Source organism: Bison bison, unplaced genomic scaffold (assembly GCF_000754665.1).
Source record: "Bison bison bison isolate TAMUID 2011002044 unplaced genomic scaffold, Bison_UMD1.0 scf7180017863957, whole genome shotgun sequence".
NCBI lineage: Eukaryota > Metazoa > Chordata > Mammalia > Artiodactyla > Bovidae > Bison > Bison bison.
Genome location: NW_011494529.1, coordinates 1,903,856 through 1,918,088, shown reverse-complemented (window position 1 = coordinate 1,918,088; position 14,233 = coordinate 1,903,856). Strand labels below are relative to the sequence as shown.

Genomic DNA, 14,233 nt, shown 5'->3' with positions numbered 1-14,233 from the left:
GGTCAGCTATAAAGGCCAAGCTTTTAATCTAGTTTTTGTTGGTGAGCTGTGGTGGAAGTTTTCATTTGAGTGACCAGTACAATATCTTTAAACTGCTTAAAAAGAAAAATGTCTTCAGCATTATTACATGCTCAAGTCACTTATCCCTCAGGCAGCATCACAGAGTGTCACGTTCATCGAACATTGAACTGTCTGTGGTTCTAGCCAAAGAATGGTGATGATATTAATGTCCATTACTTGTTCCATTTTTCCAGCACAAAGTTGATTCCACCTGAATAAGGCAATGAAAGGAATCAAGCTTCATATTTTTGTATCTTTGGCTTACTTATTCTTACAATTATTATTGGTCATCACAGAAATAGAAAATATAGCCAAATTCTTAATCATTTTTGATCAGTTTAATTAAACTTTGAAACATTCTTCAAAACTTCCAAGGAAGTCATTTCCTAATGTTTGGCCATCAGGGTCCTATGTCTAAATGTGCCTTGAAAAAGAAAGTGTTAGTCGCTCAGCTGTGACTTTGAGACCTCATGGATTATAGCTTGCCAGACTCCTCCCTCCATGAAATTCTCCAGGCAAGGGTACTGGAGTGTGTAGCCATTCCCTTCTCCAGGGGATCTTCCCAACCCAGAGATGGAACCTGGGTCTCCTGCATTGCAGGTGATTTCTTTACCATCTGAGCCATCAGTGAAACCTTCATGAAAATTCTCATCAGCATGATGGATTGAGTGGTGGTGTTTATGTTTGCACTTTTTTTTTAAGTTTTAATTTTTTAAATATTTGTGCTTTTAATAGGTGCTTTAGGAGGACTGGCAACACATTACCTTTTTAAGCTTTTTCTCCTAAATTTCTCAACTACATTTTCAGCACGCTAGAAAGAAATGTGTATATCTACTTAGATTTACTTGGTATATGCTTATTTGAGAGCAGAATTCATGATCTATACTGTACATCTCAATAGAAAGTTTTTATGCCAAAGTAATTTTTTCTACTTATAATTGCATTTCACAGTAGCATTAAGGTTTTCTCTATATATCCAAAACCAAACCCTTTTAAAATTGGTATCCTTCTTTCAGTTCACTAAATTTATTATTATGTGTTGTTTTCTTTTTTCCTGTCTTCCATTTCTATTTCCCTAATATCATTGTTTCATAATGGCATCTAAATTTTTTTGGACATGTTCATTTTGTGTATTAGTCATATATTTTTTACTTTCATAAGAAATATGCGCTCTTCTACTTGTCATAAAGATGTGGTCTTTTTTGGTGAGCAATTTGTCTTCCAAAGTTTGCTAATGATATGTGTAGAGAATAATATTTCTCTATTTGAAAAACAAATAGTATAAACCTTATGAATGGCAACTAACTTTTATCCCATTTCAAAGCTTCTGCCCTTTAACTTTAGCTGGTTTTTCCATAGAAGAAAGTAGGTCCAGTTTGGCAGGTGTTTGACTTTGTAGGGAGACAAAGTGTTTTAAAGTCTTCAGAATTAGAAACATATACCTGTAGATCCACTGGTTTTTGAACTCTGACTTAGGTTGTCCTGTGTGTTAAATAGAGAAATAAATATTAAGCACAGTCTCTATTCACATAAGAAGCCACAGATATAAATTGATTTATCACTACTATTACTTTTTACTTTAGAGAAACATTTCTGAGATTGTCTCACTTATTCCAAAATTAATTTATTCCTTTAGACTCTAAAAGTAGAGAAGAATTAATTGTAAATTGCCTTTTTGAGAAAAGTGCTTTTTTTTGTTTTGTTTTTTAAATTATCCCTAGGGAGGCAGTTCCTTTAATTTTCTGAGTAAGGAGATTTATTTTTCCTTTTAATCTGCATGTCTGTCATCAGATTTTATGCCAATTACTTGTGTTAGCTATTTGAGGAGCCTTTAAAATAACCACTTTTAATAATACAAAATAATTTTGTATTTTCTTAAGATATTTTACAGGTAGTTTTACAAAAAGAAATGAGTCAAAAAGTAATCTGTGCTGTTTGCATCATTAAGAATTAAAGTCATTTCTATGAAATTGAACTGTTTGATTCACTTATAAGCATTTATTGAATGCTACTATGTGGTGCTTTTTCTGAGCATCAGGGTGATAGTGATAAATAACCCTAAATTCCAGCTCTAACTGAGGTATTATCCAGGGGTGTAAATAGCTTTGTATAATTTATCTATATGCTTACAGTGATGGTTAAATATTTATTGAATGTACACAGTGTGCTAGATACCATACTCAAACTTTATGAGATATTACATAAGAATGATTACTGCAAGATTGTTTGTAGGAGAGAAAATTGGAAATGAAGTATGTAAAATCCCATGAAAAGAATGACTGACAGCAAGAAATGTTATATATCCATGAAAAGAAACATATCATAATCATTCCAGCTGACAGGATTTACAGTTCGTTAAGTAAAAAAGAAAAAGTAATATTTACAGAGGCATCCATTCTTTACATGAAGAAAAGTAAAATCAAAGCCTCAAATAAGTGGGCTGAAGTGATATCACTTCAGTGTTAGCTGCCCTTGGTGACTGGAATAAACATATACAATAACCTTAAAAAAAAGATAACACCAAAAAAACAAAACTTGAGCTGGAGTACACTGATGAATAAGGTAATCAATGAAATAAATGTTACATAGGAACTAACTTTCTGGATCTAAACAAGCCTGTGAATTTATTGTCCCTTGATTGCTGCACACAAACACACACACATGCAGGCATGCACATTTGGGTTATATAACTTGCTAGATTTCCCAAGTTGTGTTGTTTGCTTTAACTATACTTCTCATATCTTTACTTTTTAGGTGAAGTTAGAGATATAGTTAAGTAGGATTTTAACTTTTTTTTTTGTTTTTTAATGCATGGAGCAATGTAATGATTGTGACATTTAAATTCTTTCTTTCCCTCTTCCTTGTCTTTGTGGTGGCAGGTCATTCCTAGTGTTCATAGCAAGGCCAAAAAAATCACCAATAACCAGGACCAAGACACCCAAGAAAAAAAAGAAAAGGTAACCTAACCTCTTAAACTTTTAAAAATGTTTTTGGTTTCTTTTTGCATATCTGAGCTGCAATTAATATGTGTTTTTTTGGATGAGTATCTGGGTAGAAGTATGGTTCGTTTAGGACTCTCCTGGTGGCTCAAATGTAAAGAATCTGCCTGCAGGAGACCCAGGTTCCGTCCCTAGGTTGGGAAGATCCCCTGGAGAAGGGAGTGGCAACCCACACCAATATTGTTGCCTGGAGAATTCCATGGACACAGGAGCCTGGTGGGCTACAGGCCATAGGTTTGCAAAGAGTCAGACATGGCTGAACGACTTTAAGTTCACTTCACAGCAGTTATAATATCTCCTTTCTGTGAACGTACCTAATTCTGGCCTGGATGAAGGCCTAGTGAAGTACAGGTGTAAGATGTCATGGAGCCATTATCAGCCATTATCATCTTTTTCTAACTCCTAAGATATTAAGTTGAATTTCTATTGCTTAGTATTGTTTCTTTTTTTAGCTTCCAAAAGATTTATTTTTATTAAAAATGTATTTTTAATTTCCATGAAAATATTTTTAAAAACTTATTGCTGTTATTTTCAAACCTATTTTAATTATAACCACAAATTGTATTTTATATAATATCTTGTACCTTGCACATTGGTTGAGACTTTTTTTTATGGCCTAGCACATAGGTATTATAAATGTATATTTGTGATTTAAAAGAATAGCTATTATATAGTTACAGATTTTCATACAGAGTTATTAGGGAAAACTAACTAACTGGGTTATTCAGGTATTCTATACACTTACTGATTTTTTTGATCAGAGTAACTCATCTTCCATTTTGATGGTTAAATTAATCTACTTTTCACATAGCTTTTCTGTTTTTATTTTATATTTTTCAAGATAATTTATTAGGTTAAATTAAAAAATTTAATATCCTCACAGGGATATAATTGACCCTTTCATTAATATGTGGCCTTACTAAAGTAGTGCCTTAGTATCTAGTTCATCCAATATCCTTGAATAGGACAGATTTCCTTTTATATTTTTGTCTGATAGTTTGTCTTGGAAGTTTATGAGCCACACAGAATGAATTCAAGTCTCTAACCTAGTGGGTCTGGGCTTGTAAGGAATTCTCAGGGGATACCTTTTTTCTTTTTCTTTTGTTTTCTTCCATCTCATGCTAAGACCAAGGTCAGGAAATATTCCTGATGTCTTCTGTAATCAAAATTTTGGTTTGTTTACTTTGTTTATTTTAAACACTACCCATTGAAAATTTCACCCCATTAAAGGAAAAAAAAAAAAAGCTATGCCTGATTTTTTCACTTGGGAATACTTTATTTACAGAAATGTATGAGGGCTAATCAAGACTCCTTGAGGATTTGGGGAGAAGGGTTCTTGAAAAGGATAAGGAATTAGGATAGGAATTAAGTTGGTACCAAATTATAGAACTATCTGTTTTATCTCTGAGTTCAGATCTTAATCCCAAAGGTTATATTCAGATTAGCAGTAACATACACTGTGTGTTCAGGATTCTATGGTTTGTTTTTGGCAACTGCCAATAAACACAGATAATATGTAGAATCTAGAAGACCATGGTTATTGTTGCAGAGGTATTAGTTTTGTACAAGTTGCAAGTCATCACTTGCAGAATACTTTAACCTTTTGGTCCTTTTTTGCAGGGATTGGGTTTTGGGGGTTGATATCTTTAGTCCTACTTCCCACCTTGTTTGACCTCAAATAGAAACTTTGGACTAATTAAATTTCTAGCTCTCACTAGATAAAAATGAGTACATACTGCATGATTATATTTATATAAAAGTTGAGAAAATATGTTTTTGTAGTGACAAGAATATCATTGGTTCAGGAGAATAGGATGCCAGGGAAGAGGGTGATTAAAAAGAGTCATGAAGAAACTTTTGGGGTGATGGTTACATGTTCGTTATTTTGATTATGGCGGTGAATTTGAATTGTACACTTTAAAATCTGCAATTTTTTAAGTCAGTTATACTTCAGTATATTGGAGTGAAGCTATTTAAGACAAAAATTCCCTGTTTTTCTGGAGTTTGCGTTTTACTAGGGCAAAGCAAACAATATAGAATTCAGTGACTGCTAACTTTAAAGCAATATGGGGATGAGACCTGAAGACCCACAAAATGTGACATCTGGTATATAAGCTCAAAGAAGGGAGATGATCTATCTCATCATTTCTCTTTTTCTGCATCGCCCAGAATGCTGCCAGCCACCTATTAGGCATACAATGCATATTTATTGCGTGAATAAAGAATCCTAAAAACAGAACAAAACTAAATCTCTAGTTTTAGGTCACTGGGGAGTGGCACATGCCCTCTGGGGATTTACCTTTTGATTTGGAATTTATGGTTGTTTCTGGCCTCAGTTACAAAAATATAGTTTTGAATTTTTATCTGTGATATATATATGTGTGTGTGTGTGTGTGTGTATTTTTTTTAAAGAAGGGCTTCTCAGAATATTTAGTCTGTCTTATTGCTGGAATTGTGTTGATTCGTATGTTAATTCAAATATCTGAACATTAATCAAATGTTTATTGGAAACCAATAGTGTTACAGTCACTGTGCTATAGTCAGTGGATATAACATCAAAAAGGAAACAGACAACAGGCTGTGGAGACATGGACAATAAACACACAGATGAATATAAAGTGGTTACTGATTTAAATACTTTGGGGAACAAATTAATTAATTGACTAAGGAAAATTCCAAATGAGATTTCATGAAGGAAAAGATAAATGTATGATACTTATCAACTTTGGTACATTAAATCAAATTGAATTTCAATATATAGCAAGGATATTTGCATTCAAATTTTTAAAAAAATCCAGTAAGAGCCCAGTAAAACTGAAAGTCAATGTATAATAAGTCTACCCAGCTGAATTCCTTGGCATGGAGCAAAAGTTGTCACTAAGTTAGCATGGCAATAGTTAACAATGCAACCATAAACCCCAAATCAGAAGGTTAAATGGAACACAGGAAAATGACTTTTGTCCGGACAGCATTTGCCAATACCTGTTGACCTAAAGCCAGAGGTGTTTGTTTTGTTTTTAGTTCATTTATTCAATAAATATGTATTGTGTGTCTGTTAGGTTCCAGGCAGTGTTGGGGATAGTTAGCCATGTTAGTGAATCTTCGGAGAATTCAGAGGTGAATATTGTCCCCAATGGACAGAGGATCCTGGTGGGCTACAGTCCATGGGGTTGCAAAGAGTCAGGCATGACAGAGCACAGCACAACAGTTTATTATTGCCCCAAAGCACTCCCACTTGTGAGTCAGTTGGTCATATGAGAATCTACATCTCCATTACAGGATGATGTTTCAGTGGTTACAGGATGTACTTCACTATACTACTCTTCTCTGTAATTATAGCTTGTGTACAAAGCATTATTCTACACCCTGGAATGACAAATTACCTTCACTCCAAGAAGTGCATATATGAATGTGATATGTAGTGAAATAACTAGAAGTGTAATTGGTATGGTAGAAATATGCCCAGCATACTAGGGGAGACTTTCCCAAAGATGGGAGGTCATGTGATGACTAAACTCTCTCTTTAACAGTTATTATTGATAGAAATAATTTCTTTTAGGTATTTTTTTCCTCCTTAATACAAAAGCAATCATGTTCTCTAGAATTCCTGACAGTCAGAAAGGAGACAAAATCACTTGAAACTCTATTAGTAGAGGTGTAGGTTAGAAATAAAAATTTTGGCTTGAAATTATTCACATTAAAAAATATAAGGGAAGAAAGTGACTGAAAAACTTAAAAAAAATCAACAAGCAGATCTTGAATAAATCTCGTTTTTTCTTATTTTGTTTTATTTCATTTCAGTATTTTCTGACCTCTTATATAGAATGTGAAACATCAGACTTCATAGAAATGCTATTATCAGCTGTAGGCACATAACTCTTTGGTATTTTCTTTCTAAATTTTCTTCAGTATTATTTCATATGTTTACTTTCTTTGAAGGAAATTGTGGACACTCTTCACAACTGGGAGATGTCATTAATAGAGAAGTAGTCCTCTGTAGTTAGCTATCTTCTTTTTCTTTTTGTGTATTACCCAAATGAAAATGCTGTTTCCCGCTAAACATAGTAGTCCCTTAAAGTATGCTTGCTGCTGCTGCTGCTAAGTCACATCAGTCATATCGGACTCTGTGTGACCCCATAGGTGACAGCCCACCAGGCTCCTCCCTCCCTGGGATTCTCCAGGCAAGAACACTGGAGTGGGTTGCCATTTCCTTCTCCAATGCATGAAAGTGAAAAGTGAAAGTGAAGTCACTCAGTCGTGTCCGACTCTTAGCGACCCCATGGACTACAGCCCACCAGGCTCCTCCCTCCATGGGATTTGCCAGGCAAGAGTATTGGAGTGGGGTGCCATTGCCTTCTCCATAAAGTATGGTTACATTAACCTTATAAAAAATATATATCCCAAATAAGTATATTTTATTATATGTGAAATATACTTCAATAAGATTGCTATTAAGGCATGCTTCTATTCCAAGGGAAAAATCTGGATTTGTCAGACTCTGAAACTAAGAGGAATCTCAGGAAGGCATTTGCAAACATCAGAATGCTCTCTTGTGACCCTCTTGATGACACTTAGAGTATTATAGGATGCATGCTCTCTGATTATTCTTAACAGCAACAAATAAAACAGCATTCCATCAGGGATACTCTACATTGTGCTAATCTTTAGAACTGGCTGATAATTCTCAGGCCAATGTGTAACCAATTGTGATACACACGTGCACAGCATGTGGACATGTGGATATCATGCAACATTAGTGTAAATGTTTTTATTATCTTATATATTTTTGTTCTATATTACACACCAGTGAGATCAAGGAGATCAGGGAGAAGGTATAAGCATTTCTAATTAAAATTACCAAGTCTTTTTGACTTTGTGAATCTAGATTCACATATTAAAATGCTTCTGAGTTAGTTGTTTCTGTGAAAAGGGATTTCTCAAAAGACTGGCACATCTAAAGTAATATACGTTTAGTTTCACTATTTCTTAAAAAACTCTGGGAATATTAGATTTAAATAATGCCTCTTAGTCTCTAACCAATCAGAAAGACTTTAAAAGACTGAGTTTTTAATACCCCCAAAGGTAGGAGAATATTTCGTGTTCACAATGAGGTAAGAGTCTTTCTCCTTTTCAGATACACACAGGACTTTCAGCTTTTGTCCTGCAACTTTAGCCACGTGTCAGATGTAGACACAAAAATGCAAAAACACTGGTCTGTCTGGCAAAAAGCTGTTCTTTACATTGGAACCAAGACATGTTCTTGTACAAAAGCACAGCCAGGCAAACAATCTAATAAACATGTTTGCTTTTTCTCTCAATCAAGAGAGAGTAGATGCCCAAAGAAGCAGTATGTAATAGATCCTCATCATTCCAATAAATATCACTAAATTGCCAGATCATAAAACCAGATTCCACTGATTAACATCTGCTAATGGTGAATAATTTACAGCCGAAGTACAAATCAGGACCAAACTTAGCTTAATATTAGAAACAACAACAACAACAAAAAATAGAATTGAAAATTTAAAAATGGAAAAACAGTTAAAAAGACAAAGTTCTGTTGCCACTGGGAATTTACCGTCGGAACCAGGAAATCATGTGTATGGGATTGTATGTCTCAGGCTTCACAGTTCATTGGTTCTGGAAGATGAGTATACTTGAACATATCAGTGGGGCTTTCAAGACTGACTAATAAAATTAAAGAAAAGAAACTTGACCTTTGAAATTATGCAGAATGTAACAGTGCCAGATGTTTATTAAAATTGCTAACATGGGAACCAAAAAGGTGGTTATCCTGGTTCAGAGAGAATTGGAAAGAGTATTTATATTTGCTGAAAAAAATGTTTAAATAAGATTCAGATTTAGACACTAAACTTGTTAATGTCTTAGAAGGCAACGCAACTTTAATACTTTGTTAAAATAACTTACATTTCCAGAAGAAATCTCAATGCTCTTTTTACAAAATTTATTTATTTATTTTTTTGGCCCCACTGGGTCTTTGTTGCAATTCATGAGCTCTTGGTTGCCGCACATGGGATTTTCCTAGTTGTGGCCAAAGGGGGTTACTCTCTAGTGGCAGTGCATGGGCTTCTCCTTGTGGTGGCTCCTCCTGTTGTGGCGCGTGAGCTCAGGGGAAGGGCTTCAGTGGTTGCTGTGTGCACTCAGCAGTTGTGGTGCGCAGGCTTAGTTTTCCCACGGCATGTAGGATCTTAGTTCTTGGACCACGGATCGAACCCATGTTCCTTGCATTGCAAGGTGGATTCTTAACCTTGGACCATCAGGGAAGTCCTTAATATGCAATGCTCTTGGACAAGAATGGTTTGTGTTATTGTCATTTTTCTCAATGCTAATATGTCAGAGAACTGAAACAACATGAATGACAACCAGTTATTTACTCATTCAGCAAACAGTTAAGGACACTGTTGTCAGAGCTGAGCATGTCCTATGGTCTGTGTTTTTCTCTACCGTCACAGAAGTTCTTTCACCTGGCCCTCCCTGTGCATACCTTGCTCCAGCCTTTGTTGCCACAGTGAGAGCCTGGACCTGCCTACACTCTTCTCCCATATGTGGTAGAAAGCTGCCTGGACATCTGGCAACCCACATTCATACCATAGGGAGCCCAGAATATGCTTATCCTACATTCTTTGTGAGCGTGTTGGTAGAAGTTAAAGAAATAGGTCATGTAAACAATTGTCCCTTAAATATACTTTTTAAAGTGCTATTAAAGAGAATTCATATATATCTTTTACTACTATTTTAAAAGCTAGCTCTCCTTGTTCTTAGCTTTGTCTTTCACTTAGAATGACCCTTGATTAGATGTTATCCTGAATAAATTTGAGTGTGTGTTTTTCCTTATGGATGCCAAATAGTGTTTTCTATTTTGGAGGAATTTATTACATGTCTGCTTTCTGTAATGGACCAGTCATTGTCCATTTACTGAAGTGTATCCTGCCATTAGTGGCTTTGTACTGTAAAGCGTAATTGATTGTGCTTTATTGAAATCCTGTAGCAAAACAAATCTTAATTCAGTTATTTTGGCATCTGTGGGGAGCTTGGGTATATCAGCTCCTATTCTTTCCAGCAGCTTGGATCTCTCCATAGTTTGGCATGTTTTATTTTTCCCAGCATTTAAGAAAAGGTCTGCGTTGTATAAAGGTAATATGATCATAAAGTCTACTTTAATTAAGTCTCTTTAAACCAAATATTGATGTACTGTATCATTTGGTTTGTAAATGTAAAGAATACGTATACAGAAATACAAAAGGTATTCATCATAAAGCTTTTTCTCTCTCTCTTTTTAAAACATTGAAATATATGTTAACTATTTACAAATTATAGATGAATACCTCTTCAGTTAGAAAATCTTGGTATTTCAAGTGCTTTATAAATAATGAAATCTGTACCTTTTATAATTGAATAAAAAGTTGAAATAATTGTAAGATTAACACATTGGGTCATTTTTATATCTAAGTCATTATTTATATGTCTTTCATTTGAGTTATTTGGTCAGAAACAAAGAAAACTAACTTTCAACAGTGTAAAGAAGATACATATAATTGGTTTTCTCACTAGAGAAAGGAAGGCATGCTTCTGTGAAGGTCAACAGTTTTAAAAGTTGTGCTTTTGAATTCCTGTTTTCTGTATTGGTGTGTTTACATCACAGAGTCACTTTACATAATAACATAGAGAATAAAAAATTATAATCCTAGTGATATGATGAAGGTTGGATACAGTCAAAATATTTACAGATTATCTTTTAATCCTGTTTGTCATTGAGGAAGAGCTTGAACAAAGGCAATTAACACTTCTCTCAAATTTTGCATCTTCAGAGGCGAGGAACTGCTCCACCGCCAATGAAACTGCCTCCTCCTTATAGATCTCCATCTGATGACAGTGATGAATCTGAAGAAGAATGTGCATTTACCAACAGTGAGTTCCTTTTCATTGTTTGGGATAGATGCATAACATTAAATTATACTTTAATGATTGTTGTAAATTATCAAATACAGTGGTGTGGGTTCTTAGAAAATGTGTATGAACATATCTTGCTGAAAAAGAAAATTCAGATCTCCTAACTTCTGTGACTTAATATTTTCCTAAGCTTTTGCCTCTGACATTAATATAACAGTGAATATCAAAGGCAACTGGGTGGTAAACTTTTATCTACAGTCCATGCTAGTCTTACTATTTGGTTGTGAATATAGAAATGCTAAGAAGTCCTTGAAATTGGAGTTTGACCAATAGTAATCAGAGTTGAATGTAGATATTAGACCTTGATTACTTGCTGTGCCCAGATGAATGGTGATATTGACAATGCAAAATTATAGAAGGCCCACCAAGTCATAATTGTCTCCTTTAGATGTCATTTCATGATGTCCTTTTGCATTAGTTGCATGAAATATGCATTCACATGTATTTAAAGGAGGCTTTATTTAAAAGCATTTACATTCCTTTTATGCATGTAAACTATATGTAGTTAGATCTCATTGCTGTTGTGTACAGAATTTGTTTTGGAGTGATGAAATGCTCTAAAATTAGATTGTGATGATGGTTGCACAATTTGTGACTATACTAAAACCTACAGGATTATTCATTTACACAGTTGGCTTTAATGATTTTTGAAATTTGTATACTTTAAAATAATATTTTTCCTTATATAGAAAAGGAGTTTGATACAGAAATTGAAAGAGTGAAAATTTGGTCTCCAGTACTTCATAGTATGTGACCTTAAGTATTCCTTCTTCTATGAAAATAATGGTACCTATTTTATAGGGGTTGTGATGAGGATTAAAATACTGTGATAAGGCTGTTAGCCTTTTATATTGTGAATCTTCAAAAAGTATTATAAAGTTGACTATAACTTTATAATTTTCTAAATATATAAATAAAATATAAAAATAAATATAAATAATTAGGTTGACTTTATAAAAACTTGCTTTGTACTTTGTGATTTTATAGAACACTTTCTTGTGCATTTTCATTTATTTGACAATCTTTGTTGAAAACCAACTGTTTTTTACTAACGGTGCTAAGTGAGTCTGCTGTGAGATAAATGAAACTTTGCTGCTGCTTTTCTCAGTGGGGTAATCCACTTTGAATGGAGGATACAAAGGCATGGAAACAAAATTTAACAAAAGTAGTGCAGTGCCTTGGTTCTCAGCCTCTTTGAAAGCACAGCACATAATGGATACAACTGATGTATGTGTGCACTTGTATAATGTAACCCTTTGTTTTGATAATAGATATTACGGAAGCTGCAGCAGAGTGGAGGTAGCTTGTTGATTATTCATAATTTCTGGGTTACTAGAAGGCCCATATTTGCTTGGTTGTTAGGAAACCTGGTTTAAGCATATGACTAAGATTACATTCTAACCCTATTCACTTAGTTGTGAATTCATGAACAAGTTTCTTAACCTTTTCATGGCTTTTCACTTTCTCATGTATATGAAGAGGGGATATCTTATAGTAACCTGTCTCGTAGTACTGCTGTGAGCATTAGAGGAGAAAACATTTAAAGAACTTAGTATAAGGATTGTGATACCTAGTAAATACTCCGCTTTACCATGTGCCAGGTCTTCATAAGTATTATTAACTCAGTCAACATAATAATTTTGTGAGGTCTCTAAATACACAAATAAAGAAATAGGCTCAGAGAAATTAAGAACTATGTCAAAAATTACACAGCTAATAAATAGTTGAAATGGAATTTAAACCCAGGCACTCTGACTCCAGAGCTGGTACAGTCTATCATCTATTCTTCCCATTAATTAAAATGTTAATATCCCAGAAATAGGAACAGCATGATGGGGGGTGGCCCAGTGGAAAAGAATCTGCCTGCCAATGCAGGAGACAGGAGATGCAGGTTTGATCCCTGGGTTGGGAATGTTGGTGACTGAGCACACATTCAGTGTAAATCACTGCCCCTCCTGAACCCCACTAACACTGTGAGTGTGTGCTGTGAACATGCATGTACACGTGGTCTTGGAACAGCTCTGTCTGTCTAGTGGTGTCAAAGTGGTGTTCACTATGTGTGCGTGTGTGTTCAGTCGCTCAGTCGTGTCCAACTCTTTGTGACCCCATGGACTGTAGCCTGCCAGGCTCTTCTATCCATGGAGTTTTCCAGGCAAGAATACTGGAGTAGGTTGCCATTTCCTACTCCAGACACTGAATGCAGATATAGACTCCTAATAACAAAGTCATCTTTTAACTATGACATTTCGCAGATTCTCCAGCAAATTTGAATTTCACAAGTTTCTCCAGCTGTGAATATGACTTTCCATTCATTTTGCTCCCCAGTTTTTCCCTTCTCAATGTACATTTCCTTCCCATTGAATTTACTTTTAATCTTCTGTAGAAGGGTTTGAACTGTATGGAGTCATGACATAGTTCACATTTGAAATGTATGTGAACTTAAAGCCTCTAGCTTTCCTGAATTTCTTCTTGATATGGATCCTGTGAGTTTTTATTTGTTCCTTAACTCTTATTAAGTTACTGCTTTGCTCATCTGTCCAAAAATTAACAGTAAATTAGTTCACTGTTTTATCAGATTCTTATTGTCCCCACACTAAGCATTTCTTTTTACAATGGTGAAAATGTAGTTTAATCTAACTTAAGTCAGCTTTGGTAAGTTACTCATTTATAAAGTTTATCCAGTCAAGAGATACTTACTGAGTAGGTATTTTAGGTGGGCGGACACTGTCTTAGGTGTCGGCAACACAGCAGGGAACAAGATTTCTACTCTTACTGGCTTATATTCTAGACAGGCAAAAAGCTTATAAACAATAAAATAGTTTAAATATTATAAGTACTATCAGATCAAATCAGATCAGATCAGTCGCTCAGTCGTGTCCGACTCTTTGCAACCCCACGAATCGCAGCACACCAGGCCTCCCTATCCATCACCAACTCCCAGAGTTCACTCAAACTCATGTCCATCGAGTCAGTGATGCCATCCAGCCATCTCATCCTCTGTCGTCCCCTTCTCCTCTTGCCCCCAATCCCTCCCAGCATCAGAGTCTTTTCCAATGAGTCAACTCTTCACATGAGGTGGCCAAAGTACTGACGTTTCAGCTTTAGCATCATTCCTTCCAAAGAAATCCCAGGGCTGATCTCCTTCAGAATGGACTGGTTGGATCTCCTTGCAGTCCAAGGGACTCTCAAGAGTCTTCTCAGAT

At 35.1% G+C, this 14,233-nt stretch overlaps 1 protein-coding gene across 4 annotated transcripts in view; it reads left to right on the top strand.

Annotated features, from left to right (window-relative positions):
* The window catches only part of INADL (InaD-like (Drosophila)), a 396,383-nt gene that overhangs the window by 149,955 nt on the left and 232,195 nt on the right, over positions 1–14,233 (top strand). For all 4 annotated transcript variants that reach the window (XM_010833911.1, XM_010833910.1, XM_010833909.1 and 1 more), the window contains exons 26-27: positions 2,940–3,017; positions 10,889–10,988. In XM_010833911.1, the coding sequence (XP_010832213.1) occupies positions 2,940–3,017; positions 10,889–10,988 (178 nt within the window). The remainder of the gene's footprint in view (positions 1–2,939; positions 3,018–10,888; positions 10,989–14,233) is intronic.